General features: G+C 43.4%; 1 protein-coding gene across 3 annotated transcripts in view; it reads left to right on the forward strand.

Annotated features, from left to right (window-relative positions):
* The first annotated feature begins 827 nt into the window (after positions 1–827).
* Positions 828–23464, forward strand: part of Naip (baculoviral IAP repeat-containing protein 1e) — a 34983-nt gene continuing 12346 nt past the window's right edge. The window contains exons 1-10 of one of the 3 annotated variants that reach the window (XM_087896827.1): positions 828–953; positions 2294–2861; positions 3459–3558; positions 6817–6898; positions 7505–7556; positions 11532–11651; positions 12829–12928; positions 16055–16136; positions 17189–17246; positions 17725–19833. In XM_087896827.1, the coding sequence (XP_087752953.1) occupies positions 939–953; positions 2294–2861; positions 3459–3558; positions 6817–6898; positions 7505–7556; positions 11532–11651; positions 12829–12928; positions 16055–16136; positions 17189–17246; positions 17725–19833 (3286 nt within the window). In that variant the 5' untranslated portion in view covers positions 828–938. Of the gene's footprint in view, positions 1017–2293; positions 2862–3458; positions 3559–6816; positions 6899–7504; positions 7557–11531; positions 11652–12828; positions 12929–16054; positions 16137–17188; positions 17247–17724; positions 19834–23464 lie in introns of all 3 variants that reach the window. The other 2 variants (XM_087896828.1, XM_087896829.1) reach the window with 2 other exon arrangements.

Below are 23464 nucleotides of genomic sequence, written 5' to 3' on the forward strand. Positions count from 1 at the left end.
GCCAGCCTCAGGGTCCTGTGGCTATGCATGTGTTTTCAGTTCTCATGCAAATGCCTTATCAGCTCCAGGGTCCTGTATCTGCACATGTGTTGTCAGTACTCAGTCAAATCCCTTACTAGCCCAGGACCCTAAGGCTGTAGGTACTATGTAGTCTATGCTCATGCACTACATGACTTCAGAAGTCTCTTTCTGCTTGCAGCAAGGCCTCTTTAAAAGCAGGCTGTGCGCACTCCCTGCTCTCACTACACCACTTGCTTTTCCCATGCAAGCCTCCCATGGACCCATCTTTTCACCCCCTACCAACAAAACACCACGTGCGTTTGTTATACACTGTGGTTCATTCTCACAGATTCTAAACTGCATCACCCACCCTCACTGCTTTTGATGATGATATACAGGGAACTGTGAGAGAAAGAAACCCTTTCCTCCCCAAGTTGCTTTTCTCATGGTCTTTCATCAGAGCAATAGTAGCTCTCATTAAGACAGGTACATACACACACACACGCACACACAGACACACATGCAGACACACACACAGACAGACAGACAGACAGACACACACACATATACACGCACCGAGATTTATAAGTATTTTTCAGGAGAGAAAGAAGATGAGCAGGAGGAGAGTGTGGAGGAGGTATCCACACACAGATGTTAGGGGAGGACGCTGTGTCTGGTGATGCTGTGGTCTGAATGTGAAAAGTCTTAGAGCAGCTCGTGTGTTTGAGCATTTGGCTTCCTGCTGGGCTGCTATTTGGTAAGATTTTGGAACCTTTAAGAGGCGGAGCCTGGTGGAGGAAGTGGATCACTAGGAACAGGCCTTGAGACTTTATAGCCTGGTACCACTTCCCATTCATTTTCTCTGCTTCCTTGCTGTTGATATCCGTGTTCGGCTGGCTTCCTGCTTCTAACACCAAGTCTCCTCTGCCACGGTGGAAATGTATCTTCAAACTGTAAGCCAGAATAAACCATATTTTCTGTGAGCTTCTTTATCACGGAGTTTTATCCCAGCAACAGTAAGTACAGGTTGTGCCAGTGAAAATGAAAGCAGCTAAGCAAAGCCGTGGGCTGCCAAGTCTTGGCCAGTTCCTTCTGAAGAGACCAACAGGATGCTAGAGTTGGGCAATTGTGTCTATAGATAAGAACGTGACCTTTGTCTCATGACCGCTAAGGAGACTGTAAGGGGGTAGAGTGCTATCCAGAGATAACAGTAAAAATCCCTAGCCATAGAGCCGAGTGTGCTGAAGACTGCCAGAACTCCAGAGGCACCATTGCCAGGGTGGGTCTCACACAGTCGTGTGAAGAGCTCTTTAGGGTGTATTGGGTGTTGTCAAATGTGTGACAGCTGCAAGACGGAAACCTCTGCTAGGTGTCAGACAAAACAGCATGCTTCTTTGAAAGACCCATCTTAGTTAGGAACACACATGCCTGCTGAAACAGCCATTGCTGCCCTCAGAATTGGATTGTGGGCAGTATGTGGGGGGTTTTCTTGGTATTAACTGATGTGGGAGGGCTTGGTGCCAGCCCTGGGCATGTGGTCCCATGTCCTATAATAAAATAATCCAATCCCAGCAGAGACAGGCAGATCTCTGATTCAAGGCCAGTTTGGTCTAAAATGCAAGTTTTAGGGCATCCAGGGCTTCACAGAGAAACTCTGTCTAGGAAAACAAACAAGTAAATAAATAAACAAATATAATAATAAAAAAGGGTAAAGAAAGGAAGACATTAAGCTAAGAAAGCTATGGAAAGTAAAATTGTAAGCAGCATTCTTTTGCAATCCCTGCTTCAGGTTTTGCCTCCAGTTTTCTGCCATTAGTTCCTTCCCTGGCTTTCCTGATGATGAACCATGCTGTGGGATATTTGTTTACATACTATGAAGATGCGGCATTGTGATTGGCCTCAAAAAGAGCTGAATGGCCAATAGCTAGGCAGGAAAGAATAGTTGGGACTTCTGGGGAGAGAGAGGAACGTGGGATGACTCTAGGCCCTGTAGAGAGGCCAGTGAGACCTGGGGAGGGTTGGACGTAGAGAATGAATGAGAAGTCAATAGCCACGTGGCAGAACATATATGAATAGAAAGAGTAATTTAAGTTATAAGAGCGAGTTGGGAACAAGCCTAAGTCAAAGGTCAAGCTTTCCTGATTAATAATAAGTCTCTGTGTCATTATTGGGAGCTGGCGGTCCAACAAGAAAGTTCAAGTACAGAACCACAGCTATAAGCTGGTCAAGGTGCTCAGCACAACAAAATAAAGCTACCCGGAACACCAATCATCTGCTTTCCTTTTCCTTGTAGAAAATGGCCGCTCACCGGGAGGCCTCTGAGGAGCAAGTTTCCCAGCTTGATTATGATTTTCTCCCTGAGCTCTCTGTTCTTCTCGGTGTGGATGCGGTTCAGCTCGCAAAGAGTCAAGAGGAAGAAGAGCATAAATTACGAATGAAAATGAAGAAAGGTTTTAACCCACAGATGCGCAGTGAAGCCAAACGATTAAAGACCTTCGTGACCTATGACACCTTCAGATCATGGACGCCACAGGAGATGGCAGCCGCTGGGTTTTACCATACTGGGGTGAAACATGGGGTTCAGTGCTTCTGCTGTAGCTTAATCCTCTTTGGTACCAGCCTAAGGAAAACTCCCATAGAAAACCACAAGAGATTGCGTCCAGAATGTGCATTCCTTTTGGGCAAAGATGTTGGGAACATTGGCAAGTATGACATAAGGGTGAGGAGTCCAGAGAAGCTGAGGGGCGGCAAAGCAAGGTACCGAGAAGAGGAGACCAGACTGGAGTCCTTTGAGAACTGGCCGTTCTATGCCCATGGGACATCGCCACGTGTACTCTCAGCAGCTGGCTTCGTCTTTACGGGTAAATGGATTCCATTGTGTGAGGTGTTTCTGTGGAGTTTAAAATTTAGGTTTCATTGTGAGCAATATTTTCTTACTCAGACTCAGTGGTGAACTATAGACATAAAGATTGTTTTATAAACTTTCAACTTTAACAGATTTGCTTCTGCTTTAATATATATTCAGTGAAGTATTATTAGTTTGCCATATATGTGTATATATACATATACACATGCATACATATATGTGTGTATGCTTAAATTAAAGTGTTACTTTTCTTTTAATATAGACTTTCAGAGTACAAGCAGTGGGCTGAGGATAGAGCTTAGTGCTCAGACACTTGCATAGCACACACAGGCCCTGGGATGTGTGTTTGGAGGAAGGCCATGATGGGGGATGGAGGTCCAGAGCTCAGAAGAAGTCACTTAAGGCGGTGTATATGGAGGAAGGCCATGCTGGGGGACGGAGGTCCAGAGCTCAGAAGGGGTCATTTAAGGCAGTGAGGCTGTAGACAGGGATCCAGCCAGAGAGGTCATGGAAGAACAGGCATGCTGGGGTCTGTTCCAAGGTCACACTTGGTGCCATTGCTGGCCAGTCAGAACACGTCACTGCATTGTAGGTAAAAGGGACACCGTGCAATGTTTCTCCTGTGCTGGATGCTTGGGAAACTGGGAAGAAGGAGACGATCCTTGGAAGGAGCATGCCAAGTGGTTCCCCAAGTAAGCAGACAAATCCTTTATTCGTAAAAATTTTCAGTTTTGAACTATCCACAGGGCAGGAAACCTTGACTGCTCTTAGGGATGGAGAGGGAAGAGGAGAGGGAGTGGGGGGAGTGGGAGGGTGTTGGGAGGAGGGGCAAAAATGGAAACTTTTATATTTTAATTAAAAAAAATTTTTTTTCAGTTTAAAAAAAAGTTTTAAAGGATTTATTCCCTTTTATATTTTATGTATATACCCATATCTATGTGTGTATACATACCCACATATATGTTTGTACATATATACTTATACGTGTATATGTGTCTGTGTGTATATGTGCCTTGTGCCCTTGGGGGCCAGAAGAGGGCACAGAGCTCCTGGAAATGGAGTTAGAGATGATTGTGAGCAGTCACGTGGGTTCTGGGATCCCAAATCAGGTCCTCTGGCAGAGCAGCAATTGCTCTTAATCGCTGAGTCATCTCTCCAACCCGGCTTTTAGCCAGTTTCAGGTTTTTTGTTTGTTTGTTTTAAATTTTATTTTATATTCATTGGTGTATTTCCTGCTTGTGTGTCTGTGTGGGGTTGCCAGGTACCCTGGAACTGGAGTTACAGACAGGTGTGAGCTGCCATGTGGGTGCTGGGAATTGAACCTGGGATCATTGGAAGAGCAACCAGGGCTCTTAACCACTGAGACATTTCCCCAGTTCCAGTTTCAGCTTTTTAAAGACAAAATAAAACTGGAGACAAAGGTGTTACGTTGTTGGAGCTTTCTTCTGAGCTTTATATCTTTCTTATCCAAATTAGGGTAACTCGAGAATTTTTCAAACAAAAACACTCTGTCATACCGTGAAAAGTTTGAATCACTTGAATTTAAACAGTCCCCTCCCTTTCATTAACATCTTGTGTAGATTTTGTGTGTGTGTGTGAAGAATGTAGTGTGTGTTTGTATATATGGTATATGTGTATGCACATGCATGGACATAGGAACCACAGGTTGACTTAGGGTATTTTCCCTCTCGCTCTCCACCATATCTTTTTTTCAGCTTTAATCATTTTATTTTATTGATACATGAACACAGTACTCTTTCCTATATGACCCTCCCTACACACACACACACAAACATGTGCACACCCACGCACACACACATTCGAGTGCACACACACAGGCATACTTGCACACGCTCATGCACTTACACACACACACACCCTCCAGACGTCTCTTCCTTCCTTTAATTTTCAAACAGTGCCTCTTAGTCTTTGTAACACTGCACTCCTTCAATACCATTCCTCATGTTGTGATGACCCCTAACCACAAAATTGTTTCATTGCTACTTCATCTGTAATGTTGCTACTGTTATGAATTACAGTGTAAAAATTTGTGTTTTACAATGATCTTAGGTGACCCCGGTGAAAGGGTCCTTTGAGCCCTTTGTGGCATAGATTTTATGGCGACCACTGCCACTTGTCGCAGTCCCGCAGTTTGACTTGGGGGGTCACAATTCTCTAGCACCCTTTCACTTTCATTTTTAATGACTTCCCCTGTTTGTTGTGGGAGTTCCCTCTTCCTTTGGGAAATATGTGTGGGCTGTGGTGAGAGATGAAAATGTTGACAATGGCAGTCTCTTGAAACAAAATAATTCTTTAGAAAAAAATCCCCCACCACTGTGGAAGTCTGTAGTGTGATAACTCTGCCTACTGCGCACATAGGACCCCTCACTGCCATCCCCCCACCCCACCCTGCCCTGCATTACACACAGAATGAACAGTTAAAGGTTTACTAACTGGGTATCTGGTCCCAGGGAGGAAACAGTGGACCCAGATCCAGAGCCCGAGGCCATTTAGGACAAGAGTTTAGTTAAGAAGTATAGAATAGTACCATGATTAAAGGCTTACTGGATGTATGGCAAGATCTCGGATGCCCCATGGAGAGAAGATTCTGTTGAGAAGTCAGACTGGCTTGATCGCCTTCTGCTGTATATAGAAACATACATTGAAGAAATGAGAATGGTGTAGTATAATGGAAAAAGAGTAAGATATCAGGACCTTCCCTTTGGCAGCATATGAGGGAACAGGCCCATATCGTAAGACTAAGGTCTTGCGATGAGGAAACAGCTCAATGCTTGTTGTGCTAATGGTACAATACTGTATCATTCCCCTTGAAGGATGAAACTCGCTCTTAGGGGTTTGTCTCGCAGGACTCAGTGTCTGACACCCTCTGACTACAAGGGCTGAGACCATGCGGGAAAGTGTAAGAGAGCCCCTGGCAGGGTGACTGAACCTTGGGGAACAGTAGACATTTAGATTCTTGTTAAACGTACTGCGTTTGCTTCAAGAAAAATGCTGTAATGACCACTTTCATCCTGGAATCATTAAGTCTGCTTTCAATATTGCTTGTGATAAACATCATGCAATTATACACATACTTAGCCTGTTTTCAGCAATGGCCGGCCATCCCGATTCACCCTCAGATCATGACCGTCTCCTTCTCTCTCTGACTCCAAACCCTGTTGGACCTGGACTTGGGTATTCTAGAACCAACGGTTCTAGAAAGGATATTTCGTGAACACAGTAAAGGGTGACCTCTTCTACAGTTCATCCACCCCTAGACCCTGTGGAGCAGGAACGAATGGGAACCTTTCTGGAGAAGCAGTCAGTGCTACGGTTGGCCAACCAGAGGCATCTGGTCCCCAAGATCAGATTCCCCACAAATCTAAGGCTCTGAATTTGTTATTCTTCCTCTCTACTTTTGACACTAGGAAAGAGAACTTGGGGCCTGAAGTTGTGGGGGTGGGGAATGAAAAATACGATTAAAACACATTCTCTATGTCTTCGGTAGGGTTTTCTATTGCTGTCAAGAGACACCATGACTACAATAACTCATATATTTCATTGGTGACTGACAGTTTCAGAGGTTTAGTCCATTGTTATTGTGGTGCAACATGGCGTGCAGGCGGACATGGTGCTAGAGAATGAACTGAGAGTTCTTACATCTTGACCCACAGACAACAGGGAGTGGTTTGGACTGGGCATAGCTTAAACATAGGAGACCTCAAAACCTGCTCCCACAGTGACACACTTTCTCTAACAATGTCACACCTCCTAATAGTGCCACTCCCTATGAGCTTATGGGGACAATTACATTCAAACTATCACAATATAAAATAAAAAAATTAAATAAAAATGCTCAAAAATCATCAGTACATTAAAAATATGCATTGTGATACCAGACATATCTCTCACAGTATTGTGAAAGTGATCAGTTATATTTTTCATTATAGATGTGAATTTCTTCAAAAGAAGAAATCCTCAGAGGAAATTGCCCAGTATAGTCAAAGCTACAAGGGATTTGTTCATGTAACAGTAAGTTACAACAACCAACTTTTTCAAATCCTTTTATTACTTAATATCTGAATCATAAGGGTGATGCTTCTCTATCTTTTTTCCTGGCTTCTTCCATCTCTCTGCATCTCAGCCACAGAGTGGGTAGGGTGGGGAGCGCATTGTCCTGCTAAGTTGGAAGCATTTCATTTGTTTTTCCAGGGCTGGCTCTGGGCTGGCTCTGACGCCAACCTTAAACATGAACTGAAAATCAAGAAGAAGGGGGCTTTCTCAGGAAACAAAAACCAAAAACCTGGTGCAGATTCCCTAGATATTATGTTGTCAATTGGAAAACCTTCTCTGAGTCTTAATTCTGCATTAAGACAATTTGTCTGCGGTTTATAACCCAGCTCTGGTTTTGAGCTGGGTGCTGTGTGACTCCGTGGTTTCCATTTGGCTACAGGTAAACACTCACTGTTGTTTTGCACCGAATAAAAAAAATTTCCCCAAATAATAGAAATCTAGCCAAAAATAAAGACCTGTCTCACTCACAACTCTGCTGGTCTAATAGAATTTCATCTTCAGTTACTGCTCAGACATAGATGTATATTTTATAAATGATTTAATAACCTCAAGTTTTTCCCTCAGGGAGAACATTTTGTGAATTCCTGGGTCAGAAGAGAATTACCGGTGGCGTCAGGTAAAACCTCAGGCTCTTTCCGAAGGTTTTGCTTGATTCTTTCTGCATTTACAAGCGATCCCCTCCACCCTCCCAGGTTTTGAGTCACCTTTATTCTTTTAGGATCTTTGCAGATTCATAAGAACTATTAGGCTTGAAGCTTTACAAAGTTTTCAAAAGTAACATGTTAATTTATGTATCTTAATGACTGTTTACTTTTTTATAAAATGTTCCATATGATTTTTTAAAAGATGCATAGAAATATTTTTACATTTAAAGGAGTATTTATAAAATAGAGGATAGGACTATAAAGCATCATATTAGACTTTTCTTGTTAATTCTAAACAGTGGGAGGAGAAAGACCATGGACCCAAACCATTATGGTTAAATTACAACAAGCAATGAAGTAAAGCAAGCTTTTTTTTCCTTTGTGTATACAAACTGTTCCCCCCTACCCCAAGGCAAGGTTCAATAGGTCAGTACTGGCTATGAAGAAGACAAGGTTTTTATAGCTCAGGAGGAGGGGGTTTCCAAATGGAAGATTTGGTGGGCAAAATGCCGCTGGGTCGGGGGCTACAGGAGCAAAATATAAGTATAACATTTGGTAGTCATAGCAACAGGTGGTAATGACAACAGGTGGTAATAATTTTTTTACAACAGGTTGTAATAATTTTTTGAAACAAAGACATGGTTGTTTCCTGGAACAGATATTCCCAATCCTTGCAAAACAGAGGTTTAATCATAAGCAGGAACAAACCTAGTTTGTCTTTACTATAGAATGGCTTTTAAGCCTAAGATGGAGGCAGTCTGGTTCATCATCCTGTCACTTGTAAAGCTGACGAAAATTCTGTCACTTGTAAAGCTGGTGAGTTCTAAAAATATTATAGAGATATTACCATTTTTTGTTTCCTTCCTTCCTTTCCTTCCTTCTCTTCCCCTCCCTCCCTTCCTCCCTCCCTCCTTTCTTTCTTTCTTTCATCAGAGTTTCTCTGTGTAGCTCTGTAGACCAGGCTGGCCTTGAACTAAGAAATCTGCCTGCCTCTTCCTCCTGAGTGCTAGGATTAAAGTTGTGGATCACCACTGCCTGGCTAACATTTCGGTTTTTAATTGGGCTGAAGGGCTCTAGGTGTCTGTTTAGCATGTGTGTTGGGGGGGCAGGGGCATGTAGGTACTACCATGTGGTTATGGAGGTCAGAGGACTACTTTTGTGGAGTTGGTTTTCTTCTTCCACTGTGAAGATTCCTGAGACGGAACTTAGATTTTCAGGCTTAGTGACAAGGGTCTTTACCCTCAGAGAATATTTGCTGGCCTGGGTGGACAAAATTTTTAGTATTTATTCTCCATGTAAAAGCCCTCATCTTAAAGGGAGAGATAGTTTCTTCTGAACCATGGCCGAGGAACACAGATTTAGGTTACCTCAGATTCCATGTTCCACCCTGGAAGCAGTTTCACAGGGTTTTCATAGTTTTACAGAACAAAGAGAGTCATAAATCAAGGCGATTTTAAAATGCATTGGTGGGGACCCAGACGGATGAGTATAATGAGAAGGGTGGAGGCAGCTAGTTTATAGATCCAAGATGCTATCTGATGATATTCTTTGCTCTTGGGTTAATGGAAGCTAGTGTTCTGCTAAGTTAATAGCTTCTAAGAGGTTTCATTTATTTTCACGAGGTGTTAGTTCAAATCCAGAGTGGGGCAAGATATGGCTGTTCCAGAAAAAGGCTAAAACTAGCCTAAGATAAATTAGCCTCTGAACCAACAAAATTCCAAACTCTCCACATTGCTGAAATTCTAGGTGATCTATCCATCTCTGCGGACAGACTCTTTCTGGGAGGTTTCTTGTTTCTTTGTTCATAGCCAGACACAGCTTCTTTTCCTTCACACTATGAACCTAATAAATATGGTAGCATCATCTCCTTAACCGACACTCCCTGGAAAACAAGGATAATTTCTGGATAAAATGTTTTGATAGCATTTTGCAGGGACTCATGTTTCCCACACTGGATTCAACCTCAGAAGTGACCTTGAACCTCTGGTCTTTCTGCTTCCGTTCCTCAAGAGCTAGGATTCACATATGCAACGTCACACTAAGGTTAGAAGGTTCTCAAGATGGAGCCCAGGACTTTGTGCACGCCAGGCAAATGCTCTATCAGCAGAGCTACACCCTAAATCCCTGAAAACATACTGAAATGGCTCAGTATATTGTTAATAAATTAAGGAAGATTCACATTACAGTGAGGTGACAGCTCTGGGGATAACTCAGTGGTGGAATACTTACCTAGCATGGCGGGGTTCTTGGCTTCTCTTCCTAGCACCTCAAGATAAAAGAGTTGGAGTTTAGTTCAGTGGTAGAACATCTCTCTACAGGTGTGCCAAGACCTGAGTTCAGCCATCAGGGTGGGACATGGAGCATAGGGAACCCTGGACAGGGTGGTGACAGCAATGGCCCAGGAAGAACCCTAAGGTCAACTGAATGTTGTGCCCATACCTAGAGTCCCAGCACTTGAGAGACAGAGACAGGAATGCAAGGTAGCCTAGAATGTGATGCTGAGTTCCAGGTCACCCTGAACTACATGAGATTCTGTCTCAAAAACAAAGCAAAGATAAAATGCAAAATGTACCCTCGAGTTAGTGCCAGGTGTGATGGTCCATGAGTGTGATCCATTACTCAGAAGTTTGAGGCAGAAAGATTGCAAGGTAAGGCCAACCTAGATTGCATAGCAAAATGCTGTCTCAAAAAATAAACCAAACCAAAACTTCCTTTTTGCTAGAACCACTATCTTCCAATAATTTTCTAAAAATGACAAACAGAAAGAAAAAAACAAAGAAGTGTTTAGTGTTTGATTTCAGGTCTATCGAAAGCATGTGGTTGTTTTTTTGGCCACAGTAATGAGACTCTACAAAAAGGCAATCTTATAGAGTTAATCAAGAGGATGTGTACAGTGTTACCCAGCATGCTTTTAGGACTGCTATAAGTAAGGAAGTTGGGGCAAGATTCTTGCCCAGAGAATTAATGCGCATATTGAGCATATTAAAAACTGTGAGATTGGACTGGGGATATCGTTATCTATAAAGTGTTTGCCTACATGCACATGCACCCACACACATGCATACATGTACCTGCACACATATGAATACACACAAACACAGAACTATAAGTTCTGCAACAACTTCCTGAAACAGGTAAAGGAAAATGATCAGATAAAGGGAGATGGCAGAGAGAAACCATAGTGCTGACCTGCTCCTCCCAGAGAAGCACACAAGTTCTAAGGAGAGTGTCAGTGGCCCGAGCTATTCCCTGTGAAATCACACCCAAAAGGAAGCCACAAGTGAAACGAAAGCTCTCTAAACTGTAAACATATTTTTCTTAATTAAATTGAAGTATGATGCACTCTCCCCCAAAGAAATATGTGAAGAAGCAGGAGCAACAACAAAATTCTAATCTTAGGACTGAGTGTGAACACAGGCAAATTGTCACCTTGAGAAGCCTATCAGAACCAAGGTGAGGGCAACTTTCTTTCCAAGTCCATACAGTAAGGAGAAGACATGTAACGGTCCAGAGGCCAGGATGAGGCAGAAAGTCTAGTGTAGACCTGCAGTGTGGTTGTCTCAAAGAGCAAGCCTTCACAATGACCATTTTCAGGAGCCCCAGGGGAAATTACCTTTCTCAGATCCTGATACTGACTCTGGAAACAAGAGTCTCCTCTCGCTTTTGTTCTCTCCTGATGCTAGATGACCAAGAGACCGTCTTAAGTTCCATTTTGGCACATGGGTCACACGCAGACAGGAATAGAATGGACAGAATGCCCCAGCCTTCACCACTCTGCTCCAGCAGTTCTGACGCTCGCTCTTGGATCTTTTCTTCCTTGTGCTTTCCTAGCCTCCCCCCTTTATTCTGACGCAAGCGCAGCACATCAGGTCATTCCAGCTACACACACCGCTAACCTGAACTTTGCGATCAGTCCAGTTGTGCTCACCTGCATCTGTTTTCCCAAGCTTACAGCAATGACAGTGTCTTCGCTAATGAAGAGCTAAGGCTGGACACTTTTAAGGACTGGCCCCACGAATCACCTGTGGCTGTTGAAGCTCTGGTCAGAGCAGGCCTTTTCTACACAGGTGAGTCAGTACTTTGTGTCCATCAGATGCTCTGGTCCAGGTGAGTTAGTACTTTGTGTCCATCAGATGCTCTGGTCCAGTTGAGTCAGTATTTTGTGTCCGTTAGATGCTCTGGTCCAGGTCTTGCATTTTCCTCCACTCAGCAGCTTCCACTCTCCTTCCTTCCTCCCAGATCCCTTGGCTGCCCCATAAGACCTTCAGTTTCCCACAGCTCCCTTGGTGCTCAGCCTCCGAACCTGAAGCCTGAGTTCTGGGCTGACAGTGAGCACATAAGTCAAGCCCCTCTTACCCATCTCCCCAGCCCCTACTTTCCCTTTGACCAGAACTGAAATGACCTTCAAAAGTTGCTGAGAAATCTGAATTATTTCCCTCAGGAAGCAATATGTCCCATTAAAGAGTTGGGGTTCCAGGGGCTGGGGAGATGGCTCCCTTTTGGCCCCCTTTTCTCTTTGTTCACCTTCTTTCTCTTCAGCTCCTCACTCTGGACAATTTGCAAGCTCCAGGCCCTCGTAGCTTTGGCCAGACAGACAGGGAAGCCGTTCTCTCCTTGAGCTACACACTGCCTCCATGTCCAAGAGTGGAAGATGCTGGATCTTTCATTTCCAGTTTGATCCCTTGGCTCAGGCAAAATAGAATCCTTTCCACAGAATACAGTCTTAGGAACAGCACACTTCTATCTCCAGTGGAGCATGCCTGGCAGTAGGAAGAGTTGAGACAAGTTATTCTTCATGATCTCGCTTACATACTGGCTTCTAGGCTTGCTCCTGAATTTCCCATGTGATCTTCTATTTCCTTTCTGATTTTTTTCATTAAGCAATTCCTTATTGGTTGCCTACATCTGTGAATGTCCAGCATGCCATCTGTGCCCAAATCAGACAGAAATCGCTGCTCTCACGGAGCTTCTGTTACCGATTCTGATGGCAAATCTTTCAGGATGATGGGTTTGGGAGAGGGTGTTCATCATAGCACAGAGTGCACAGGAGCATTCAGTGACTGTTGTGGACCACCACATTGGAGGACCACAGTCCCGTGTGAACTATCGCCCCCTGTGCTTGACTTTGCCACACAATCCAACTGAGATGTAATTGGGATTTCACTAGTGAAACCTGGAGTTACTACCTGCTTGTGAGTTGACAGGTGTATGTGCTGGTGAACTGACCATATTCCCTTATTCTAGGCAGAAGCGACACTGTCCGGTGTTTTTCCTGTGAAGGATGTATGTGGAAATGGGAGGAAGGTGACGACCCATTAGAAGAGCACACCAAGTTTTTTCCCAAGTGAGCGAGATAAATTTTCTTGACTTTGAACTCCCGCCCTGTCCATGTTTTGCCTGTAGATAGTCTCTGGACCCTCCTCTGGTTCCCACAGTGTAAGATGCATCCTCTGTCTTCACCCCTTTCCTCCCATGACACTCCCTGTGTAGCAATCCTCAAAGCATAATTAGATCATGGCTTTGACTGGGTCAGTATTACACACTCTTAAAGACAGGATCTCTCTGTGTGCCCAGATTCTCTGTGTGGCTAAATAGCTTAAGCTGAGCTTGAATTCATGGACCACCTGCCCTAGCCACCAAGGGTTGGGTCTAGAGCTGTCCACAGTTATGCTAACAATTTCAAGCCTTTATGATTTCTTTAACTGCCAGCTACTCTTCCTCTTCCTCTTTATTTCGTCTTCTTCTAGAATCTTTTAGTGTCTTCTGCCTCTGTTGTTTAAAATTTCACAAGAGAATTATTTCTTTTCCATGGTTTTCCTTGGCCAGTGCTGAGGATTGAATCCATGGGCTGGGCATTGTGAACAAGCCTTTTCCCGTTGAGTGGTACTCTCAAACTTCCCTTCTGTGAATTTCCAATTCATTTTAATTAATTTCTGCTCATTAAATTCTCTAGAAATGTTCAATTGCAAGAAAATATTTTTGTTTTTATTAAATAATTGATAATAAAATATCAGAAATAAATATCAATATGGGTAGAATGAGCAGTGAATATTTTTTTCTGGACAGTGTTGCACACCTGTAATCCCAGCTCTTGGGAACCTGAGGCAAGAGGATTTTGATTTTTTTAAGTTATAGAAAGTTTTGTTTTTATATGTTGTATTTATGTGGATAGTGCTATGACTGCATATATGTGATATATGTATTTAATAAGATTGAGTTTGACTTTTAAATTTTTTATTTAGCTTTATTTTATGTGCATTGGTATGAAGGTATCAGATTCCCCCGGAACTAGAGTTATGGATAGTTGTGAGCTGCCATGTGGCTGCTGGGAATTGAACCCAAGTCCTCTGGAAGAGCAGCCATCTCTTCAGTTTAAGTTTTAAATGAATCTATTTTAAAAATACAGCAGCTATAAGCAAGAAAGAAAAGCACAGTTGAAGATATCGTTTGATCCAGCCTTCCTCTGAAGGCTTGAGAAGCTGCATCTGCATTGAAATGTTTTGAGTCTTGTTTGGTTGCAAAGCTCTATCCTTTGTGTGTCCAATGTTTATCAAAATTAACTAAGTTGTTTTGGCTTTGGAAGAGTTTCAGCCCAATTTGTCTACCTTTAAAATAATATAAAGTTATAAATAATTTTCTGATCTTGAGACAGAATGGTGACAAAATGGCAAATTTTACAAGTGTTCTCTACATTTTTATCACATGTATTTACATGTGTGGAGGGGCATGCTGTCATAGAGCACATGTGGACATGTCATCAGAGCGGGTTATCTCCTGCACACGGCAGACCCTGGAACTTGGAAGCTAGAAGCTATTTTACTCACTAAGCCACGTTGCAAGTCCCCAGATATTCTTTCAAACATGTTTTTATGACATATATGAATCATTTATACTGAGTTTCTTTATGGTGTTTATACATGTCCACAGCTGGTGCTGTTCCCCACCATTGCCATTCCGCTGCACTCTCATGCCCATCTTGTTCCCTTCCTCTTAGAATCTCGTGTCTGAAAACAGCCATGAACTTAGGCTGAAATATATAAGCACTGGCGGTGGTTGCGCACGCCTTTAATCCCAGCGCTCACAAGGCAGAGACAGGCAGGTCTTTGTGAGTTCGATAGCCTAGTATAGTGCAAGTTCTAGGACAGGCTCCAAAGTCACACAGAGAAACCCTGTCTCAACCCCTCCCCCCGAAAAAGAATATTTGCATCTAATTTTGATGTTAGATGATCATCTACACAAGGCACTCACAGGATCAAGACAGTCCAAGTCCCAGCCCTAGCTGAGGGGCGACTTGAATGCCCAGCTTGGTAAGAAGGAGACACATGGGGAGGCAGTCACTGTGGTCTCAATCAAGCTTCTGAGCCTGGGTGAGGTGGGGGCAAGAGAGGACAAAGAAGAGACCCTTGGTGGGTTTCTCCCTTTTCCTGTCCCCTGTCCCCTGGAGGCCAGATGGGGGACTGTGCCGTTGTCTGTGCTGTGGTGTCGGCATGCCTGTTTGTGATCCTCAAATAAATGGAAGCACAGTGCATGGTTCTTCTGTGGTTGATTTGCTTAGCTCCACGTTGCTTCTCAGACTGAATGAAAACTGTGGACGCATAATCAATTCACTTGTTCTGACTGCCACAATATATAGTTTAATAAATATAAAGTAATATCTATGCAGTTGACTCAACATTAGGGCTGCTTTTAGAGTGCTGTATACTCACATAACACCATGAATATTCTTGTACACATTTCCCAGTGGTCATGGGTGTGTGTCTAAGATAGAAAAGACAATGTGGAACCCCATTCACAAACTTCATACATATTCAATATTACTCAATTACACAAATTTTCCAAAGCAGTTGGTCCATTGCTGTTCTTTTTTGTTTTTCTACTGCCTTTTTGCTTTTGTTGTTGTTGCAGGAATCTATATTTTACTCTTTTAAATTTTTATTTATTTTTACTGTGTGTATGTGTGTGTGTGTGTGTGTTTGTGTGTGTGTGTATGTGTGCTGTAGATGTCCTTGTGTGTGATCACAAAGCCAGAGCAGGACATCAGACACCCTCTCTTGTCACTCTCTACCTTGTTCCCTTGAGACAGAGTCTCTCACTGAACACACAACTAGGCAAGCTGCCAGCAGAGCCTCCTGTGTCTGCCCTACAGAGTCCGAGTTCTTATTTTTGAGTCTGTAAAGTCATTTTAGCTGTTTGTAGGAGCTGGCACTCGCTGTGTGCTGGTCCTGCTGCATTCTCAGGGTGCTCTTACATTGCTTTACAAACCACATGTGCTGAGCTGTTAAAAGCCACAGTGGGAATGTCTCATATCATCCAACACCAAAAGAATCACTGAAAATGTTAGCTTTCTACTTCACTCTTGGTTCTGTGTGTGTGTGTGTGTGTGTGTGTGTGTGTACATGTGTGTATTAAAACCCAATACAAACGCTTACTTGCATGAAACTATTTTATGATTTTTATCTCCTCTGCTTAGCTGTGTCTTTCTCCAAAACCTGAAGTCCTCTGCAGAAGTGAGTCCAGCCCTTCAGAGCCACTGTGCACTTCCGGAAGCCATGGTAATGGACACTGCCGGTTCTCTGCCTCAGCAGTGGATTATCCCGTGATTGAACACTGTTTTGAACAGCAATTGCCCATTGTCAGTATAGAATTAAATAAATTCTACAAGTAGGTACTAGGCAACTACCAGCTGATAGCTGTAGATGGGGCTTCCTGGTGAATACTGAGCCTGTCTTTCATAAGAAATCTACACTTCAGATTCTTTTAGATGTAAACATGATTAACATACAGACTAAATAGGTCCCATCTGTCTTCTTCTCTAGGAGGCAGTAGGTTTGACTTCCTACTTGAAATTTGGATTGCAAAGGCATGTGTCATTTTCCTTGGTTGGGTTTTTGCTTGAGACAGGTTCTCACTTTGTAGCCCAGGCTTATCTTAAATTTATTGTGTAGACAAAGCTGACCTTAAAATGCTAGGGTTACAAGTGTGTATAACTGTGCCCACCTATCTTTTTTTTTTTTGATGTTGTTTCCTGTAGCAAGTCCAAGGCCTTGTACATGCTAGGCAAGCCCTCTAGGACTGAGACACATCCCTGCCCATGGATGTGCTTTGTGAACACATTGTAGAATTGTAAAGCCTGAAAACCTATTTTTCTGGACTGTAAGCTGAGTGTCTACTCAATAGGAGTACACACTGCCTCACGCTGATGTGTGATGGGTGTGCTATGGCCCTCATCTCACAAAGCAAAAATAAAGCTGGACCTCACGCTTCATGTTTGTCCCCTGGAAACTGAGGCAAGGAGATTACTGTGAATTCAAGGTAAGCCTAGATTATAGTATAAAAACCATCTCAAAAGACAAAAGCAAAAAAAAACAAAACAAAAAAACAAAAAGAGAAGAAAAAGGAAGTGAAAATCAAAAAGATAAGCAACTTTGGGTTCACATGCTATGTGCATTGTATTTGTGACCTTAAAGGTGACATTGCAAGGGCTGGAGACGTGGCTCAGTTGGTGGGATTCATGGGATGCTTATAAGGTGTTGGGTCCTTGATGATAATGTAATGCCCCAGTATTATGCAAATTTTGATTTAATAAAGGATTTCTCGCTCAAAGGACAGCACAGGTGAAAGCAATCATGAGGACCCAGCGGCAGTTCACTCCACCATGGCCGGTGAGCACTTGAAAGCAACATGGGACTGTGTGTGTTTGTACCTAGGGATTGGGAAGGAAAGGGTATTTGTGATTGTCCAGGGAGCTGCTAGGGAGGAGAGCACAGACACGGAGAGTACTGTGAAGGAGAGAGTGTCAGCACTCCTGCGACATCTTGAGATTAAGGACTAATGACAGCAGTCCTTGTGTCAGGTCCCAACCAGGCAGGGTTAAAGGCCTCATGCTGCAAGCCGGTTTCCTGAGAACTTCAATGGGAACTTGGAATGGCAGTATATCTAATTCCTGTCAGATGAGGAGCCTTAGATATACTAGCCACACATTCTGATGCTAGAGATAGATCTGAGAGGATATTGGAGTAAGGGTGGGAGTCATGGGAAGTGGAGGACAGTTCTAATCCACCTTAGCAGACAAGCAAAACAATCAAGTAAGGATTGACAGATGTGAAGGTGTACTTGCTTGTGCCTCCCTCCTATCCACAGACTTAGCTCAGAGGGAAGCCCAGTGGCTTCAAGAGGCAAAGAGTCTGAGTGAGCGGCTGAGAGGAGCCTACACCAAAGCCACTTTCCGCCACATGGATTTGCCAGAGGTGTGTTCCAGCCTAGGCACTGACCACTTGCTTGGGTGTGATCTGTCCATCGTCTCAAAGCACATCAGCAGGCCAGTGCAAGAGGCCATGATGCTTCCTGAGGTCTTCACCAACCTCAGCTCTGTCATGTGTGTGGAGGGCGAGACCGGCAGTGGGAAGACAGCCTTCCTAAAGAAAACAGCTTTCCTCTGGGCATCAGGATGCTGTCCCCTGCTGAACAGGTTCCAGCTGGTCTTCTACATCTCCCTGAGGTCTACAAGACCAGACCAGGGGCTGGCCGACATCATCAGTGCCCAACTTCTTGAGACAGGAGGACGCATTAGTGAAGTGTGCCTGAGCAGCAGCATCCAGCAGCTAAGGCACCAGGTGCTGTTCCTGTTGGATGACTACCGTGGGATGGACTCACTGCCCCGAGCCATACAAACACTGATTACAAAAAACTGCTTGTCACGAACCTGCCTATTGATCGCTGTCCATACAAACAGGGTCAGGGCCATCCGCCCATACCTAGATACAATCCTAGAGATCAAAGAGTTTCCCTTCTACAATACTGTCTCTATACTACGGAAGTTCTTCTCATATGATTTAACCCGTGTGGAAGAGTTTATAGTTTACTTTGGAAATAATGAAGATTTTCAGGGAATTCACAAAACCCCCCTCTTTGTGGCAGCAGTCTGCACTGACTGGTTTCAAAATCCTTCTGACCAGACCTTTGACGATGTGGCAGTTTTCAAGTCCTATATGAAATACCTTTCCTTACAGCACAAGGCTACGCCTGAGCCTCTCAGGGCCACTGTGTCCTCGTGTGGTCAGCTGGCCTTGAGAGGGCTTTTCTCATCTTGCTTTGAGTTCAGTAGTGAGGACCTCACAGAAGCAGGAGTCGATGAAGATGAAGATCTGACCACCTGCCTGATGAGCAAATTCACCGCCCAGAGACTGAGCCCCGTCTATCGGTTCTTAAGTCCTTTGTTCCAAGAATTTCTTGCTGCCATGAGGCTGACTGAACTCCTGAGTTCAGAAAGAAAAGAAGACCAAGATCTGGGACTTGATTATTTGAAACAGATTAACTCACCCATGAAGGCTATAAACTCCTATAACATATTTTTGAACTATGTCTCCAGCCACTCTTCATCAAAGGCAGCGCCCATGGTTGTGTCTCACTTGCTTCAGTTGGTGGATGATAGAGAATCTCTGGAGAACATGTCTGAAGATGAGCATTACATGAAGCTCCATCCAGAAACTTCACTGTGGGTGCAGTTTGTTAGGGGATTGTGGCAGGTATCTCCTGAAGCTTTTTCTTCATTCGTCTCAGAACATCTGCTGAGCGTTGCTCTAAACTTCGCTTATGAAAGCAACACGGTCGCTGCATGTTCTCCATTTATTTTACAATTCCTTCGAGGGAGAATACTGTCTCTGAAAGCCCTGAATTTCCAGTACTTTGAGGACCACCCAGAGAGCCTGCTACTGTTGAGAAGTGTAAAAGTCTCCATAAATGGGGATAAAACATCATCTCATATAGATTATTCATTCAAGACATATTTTGAAAAAATGCAGCCCCCAACTATTGATCAGGACTACACATCTGGCTTTCAGCATATAAGCGAATGGAAGAAAACTTTCACTGAGTATGAGGAAGCCATAAAAAACTTCAGAGATAGCCGACCCAGGGCCCTACCAGACCTCAGTGAAGGGTACTGGAAACTGTCACCCAAGCAGTACAAGATCCCTAGGCTGGAAGTTGCAGTGACCACCATGGGTCCCGCAGACCAAGCACTGCTCCGAGTCCTAATGGAAGTCTTCTCAGCATCACAGAATATCGAACTCCATTTGGACCACAGCAGTGGCTTTCTTGAAAGCATCCGCCCTGCTCTGGAGCTGCATAAGTCCTCTGTCACCACGTGCTCCATGTGTGGACTGGAGCTCAGCGCAGCAGAACAGCAGCTGCTTCTTACACTGCCTGCCCTGCAGACTCTTGAGGTCTCAGGGACAAACCAGTTACCAGGTAACCCTGAGTGCCACATAACCATTCTGGTTGACACCATGTTTTCTCGTTCTGAGTTTTAGATGAATGAAACTTCTCAGGCACAAGGTCATAAATGTGTCTTGAGGAAAGAAATGTAAACACTTTCACTGTTCGGGGCAGTGTATAAATCAGTGAAAGGCCCTGAATCATAGGATGAGTTTGAAGTCACTCAGACAAAACTAGGAAAACGTTACCATCAGCATTTCTTCTGTTAAGGTTGTTAATAAGGGAGTTTGGATTGCTTGTTATCGGTAAATGATGGCCTGTGTGGAAGTTGACGATGGAGAATCGTCTACACCCTGGCTGCCTGAAGGAGGAGGGGGTTTAGTTTCTCCAGAATATCAATGTAAAAGTGGGAAATAATCCCCATTGATTTGTGTCTTGAACTCTCAGTTTTATTTGATAATTTTCAGTGTAAGCTCCACCTACGTTTCATTAAATTTATTTCTAGGTTTTGATATTACTGTAAGTACTTAACATTTTGATTTTATAATCATTCATAGTAAAGCTTTTGTACTCATTGGCTTGTTATATGATTAGACATGCTTTGCTTTTATGTATGTTAAAAAGAATTTTTTGAGATGATGTCTTCTGTAGCCCAGATTGGCCTTAACTTCATAGAGACAATTAATCAGTCTGTCTCTCCCTTCCCAGCAAGATTACAGGGTTATAGGAATATGCCACTGCATCCCGCCCCTGAAAAAGCATCCAAATGTAATGATAAATGTCAACTCACTGCTTCTAAAACTCTTGATTGACTTTTAAGTAAACCGGGTGGAGATGAAGCTCAGTTGGTTGACTGCTTGTTCAGCACAAATAGCTGACTCTGATCCATAGCATTTTGTAAACTGGGCAAGGTGGTCCGTGTTTGTGAGGCCAGTGCTTGCTAGGTAGATGTAGGAGGTCGAAAGGTCTGTGGTGCCCAGGCCAGAGAGAGAATGACCAGAAGCTTTCTCAAAAGAGAGAGAGAGAGAGAGAGAGAGAGAGAGAGAGAGAGAGAGATTTATTTTTAACGTACTTTTATTATACTAAAATACAAACAACACAATAACATTTCAGCCGTCTTAAATGTGTAATTCAATGGCATAAATATTATTCGTCTTGCTGAGCAACCATCACCACACTCTTGCTCAGGTCTTTTTCCTTCTCCCACAAAGCAACTTGGTCCCATTAAACAGTCACTCTTCCCTTCCACCAGCCTCTGTAACATCTGCTTCCCTATCGGTCTCAATAAATTTATCTATTTAGATATGTCATATAAGTGCAATCGTATAATAATTGCTCCCCCCTCCAGTTCCTGTCCTCTCTTATGGTGTTTTCTAAGTTCACGATGGCGTAGCCTACATGTATCAGACCTTGCTTTCTTTCTTCTTGATGAATAATCTTCCTTTGTGGGTATTTTTACAATATTGTGTGTGCCAAATTTTGTTTGTCCGTTCTTCTCTTCATGGACACTGAGTTGTTTTTAATGCTGCAGTGGTAATTTGTGTTACTAGTGTCTGATTGATCCCTGTTGTATTGGTTTTCATATGATCTTGGGAGTAGAATTGTTGCTTTATATGGTAATTACGTTTTCGAGACAGGGTCTCCTTTTATGGCCATAATGGCCTGGAACTCACAGGAATCCTTCATCTGCAGCCTCCCAGCCTCTGGTGTTACTTCTGTCAGCCATCGCCTCTTCTTCATGTTTAACAGTTGAGGAACTTTCCAGCTGTGCTCCCTGGAGTCTACCCCATTTACCTTCCCACCTGCCTTGTGCAAATCTCCGCTTTCTCCACGTCTTCCACCCCACTTTTTCCTTTTGCTTTGCTTTTCTTAGACAAATTTCAGTGAGTCAGTGTTCTGTCCTGCAGATGAGATTTACATCCCCCTAGTTACTGAATGAGACTCTTCATATGACTGTGGACCTCATCGAGAGAAGACTGCACTTAGATTCTTGTCCATTTACACATATTATCGGGGCTGGAGAGATGGTCCAGCAGTTAAGAGCATTGATTGCGTTTTTGGAGGACCTGTCCAATTCCCAGCATTCCTTTGGCAGCTCACAGCTACTTTTAACCGTAGTTTCAGGGGACCCGACAACTTCACAAGGACATACATGCCGGCCAAAGTCCAGTGTTCATAAAATAAAAATAAAGATAAGAAAATATTGCAGGTGATGGTGGCACATGCTTTTAATCCCAGCACTCAGAGGCAGAGGCAGGTGACTCTCTGTGATTGAGCTGTTACACAGAGAAGCCCTGTTTCATAAAACCAAAGAACAAAGCAAAACAAAAACATGAAAATAAAATAAATAATTGCCAAGGCATCGAGGTTCATACCTGCACTCTCAGGAATCCAGAGGGTGAGTGGAGGGCACTGTCCTGATTCTGAGACTAGCCTGGGCTGTATAGTGAATCTGGGCCAGCCTGGGCTACAGAGAAAATCTAAGTCAAACAAACAAATAAAAACCAGAATCACTGTTTTTCTGTTGTTCTTTGTCTATTTTGGATATTAAACCCTTCTGTTACAGGAGAGGTATCTCACTTGGAGAGCATTTGCCTACCAGGTGCAAGGTCCTAGGTTCCATCCACAGCATAACAAAAATAAATCAATCCAAACTCTTATCAGACATGGTTTATGAAGAAATTTTTTTCCCATTCAGTAGATTGTCATTTCATCTCTTTGTAATGTCCTCTGATGCATGAACAACTGTTAATTTTATAAGGTCTGTATTAGTCTAGAGGAACAGGACTTATAGAATGAATCTCTATATAAGCACAAAGGGGATCGATTAGAATGTCTGACAGGCTGTGGTCCAGCTAGTCTAACAATGACCATCTACCAATAGAAAGACAAGAATCCAGTAGTTGTTGAGTCTGTGAGGCTGCGTGTCTCAGCTGGTCTTCAACATGCCAGAATCCTAAAGAAGTGGTCCTAATACCGGTAAATGACTGGATTGCTAGCAAGCAGGCAAAGAGAAAGAGCTTCCTTCTTCTGTGTCTTTTATAGGCTACCAGGAGAAGGTGTGGCCCAGATTAATGGTGGATTCCCACTTCAAAATCTATATTAGAAGCAGATCTTTCCTCTTTACATGACAGAATTTGGAAAAAAATCCCTCACAGGTGTGCCCAGTCCATTTAGGTTTTAACTAATTTTAGCTGCAGTCAGTTAGCAACCAAGAATAGACATCCCCAGTGTGATTCCTTTGCTGCTTCTTTTTGTAGGATATCTAAGGAACCATCATGAAATCTAAGGTTGTGGATATTACCTGTTTTCTTCTAAGAGTTTTGCAGTTTTAGCTCTCAGATGTGTCACTAATCCAGTCTGTCACCTTGCTATGATTAGAAGCCAGAGTCCAGCTGTGTTCTTTTCATGGGGAAAACCAGCTGTCCCCACACTGCTGTTGGCTGGGGAGCTCTCTTATTTATTCTGTGAGTCTAGAGAGCAGCAAGGGGCTTCCCCTATACTCTATGATCAGTAGATGCTGCAGATGTTAGGACCTTTGAAGATGTGCTTCCTAAACAGATGTTAGGATCTCTGAGAAGTTTTCTTATAAAATGATCTAGACATCGTAGCACTCTTGAGAACTCCCACTTGGGACTCTTGAGTGATGGGAACTGTGTGCTGC

Source organism: Myodes glareolus, chromosome 15 (genome assembly GCF_982192425.1).
Source record: "Myodes glareolus chromosome 15, mMyoGla1.1, whole genome shotgun sequence".
In the NCBI taxonomy this organism is placed as follows: domain Eukaryota; kingdom Metazoa; phylum Chordata; class Mammalia; order Rodentia; family Cricetidae; genus Myodes; species Myodes glareolus.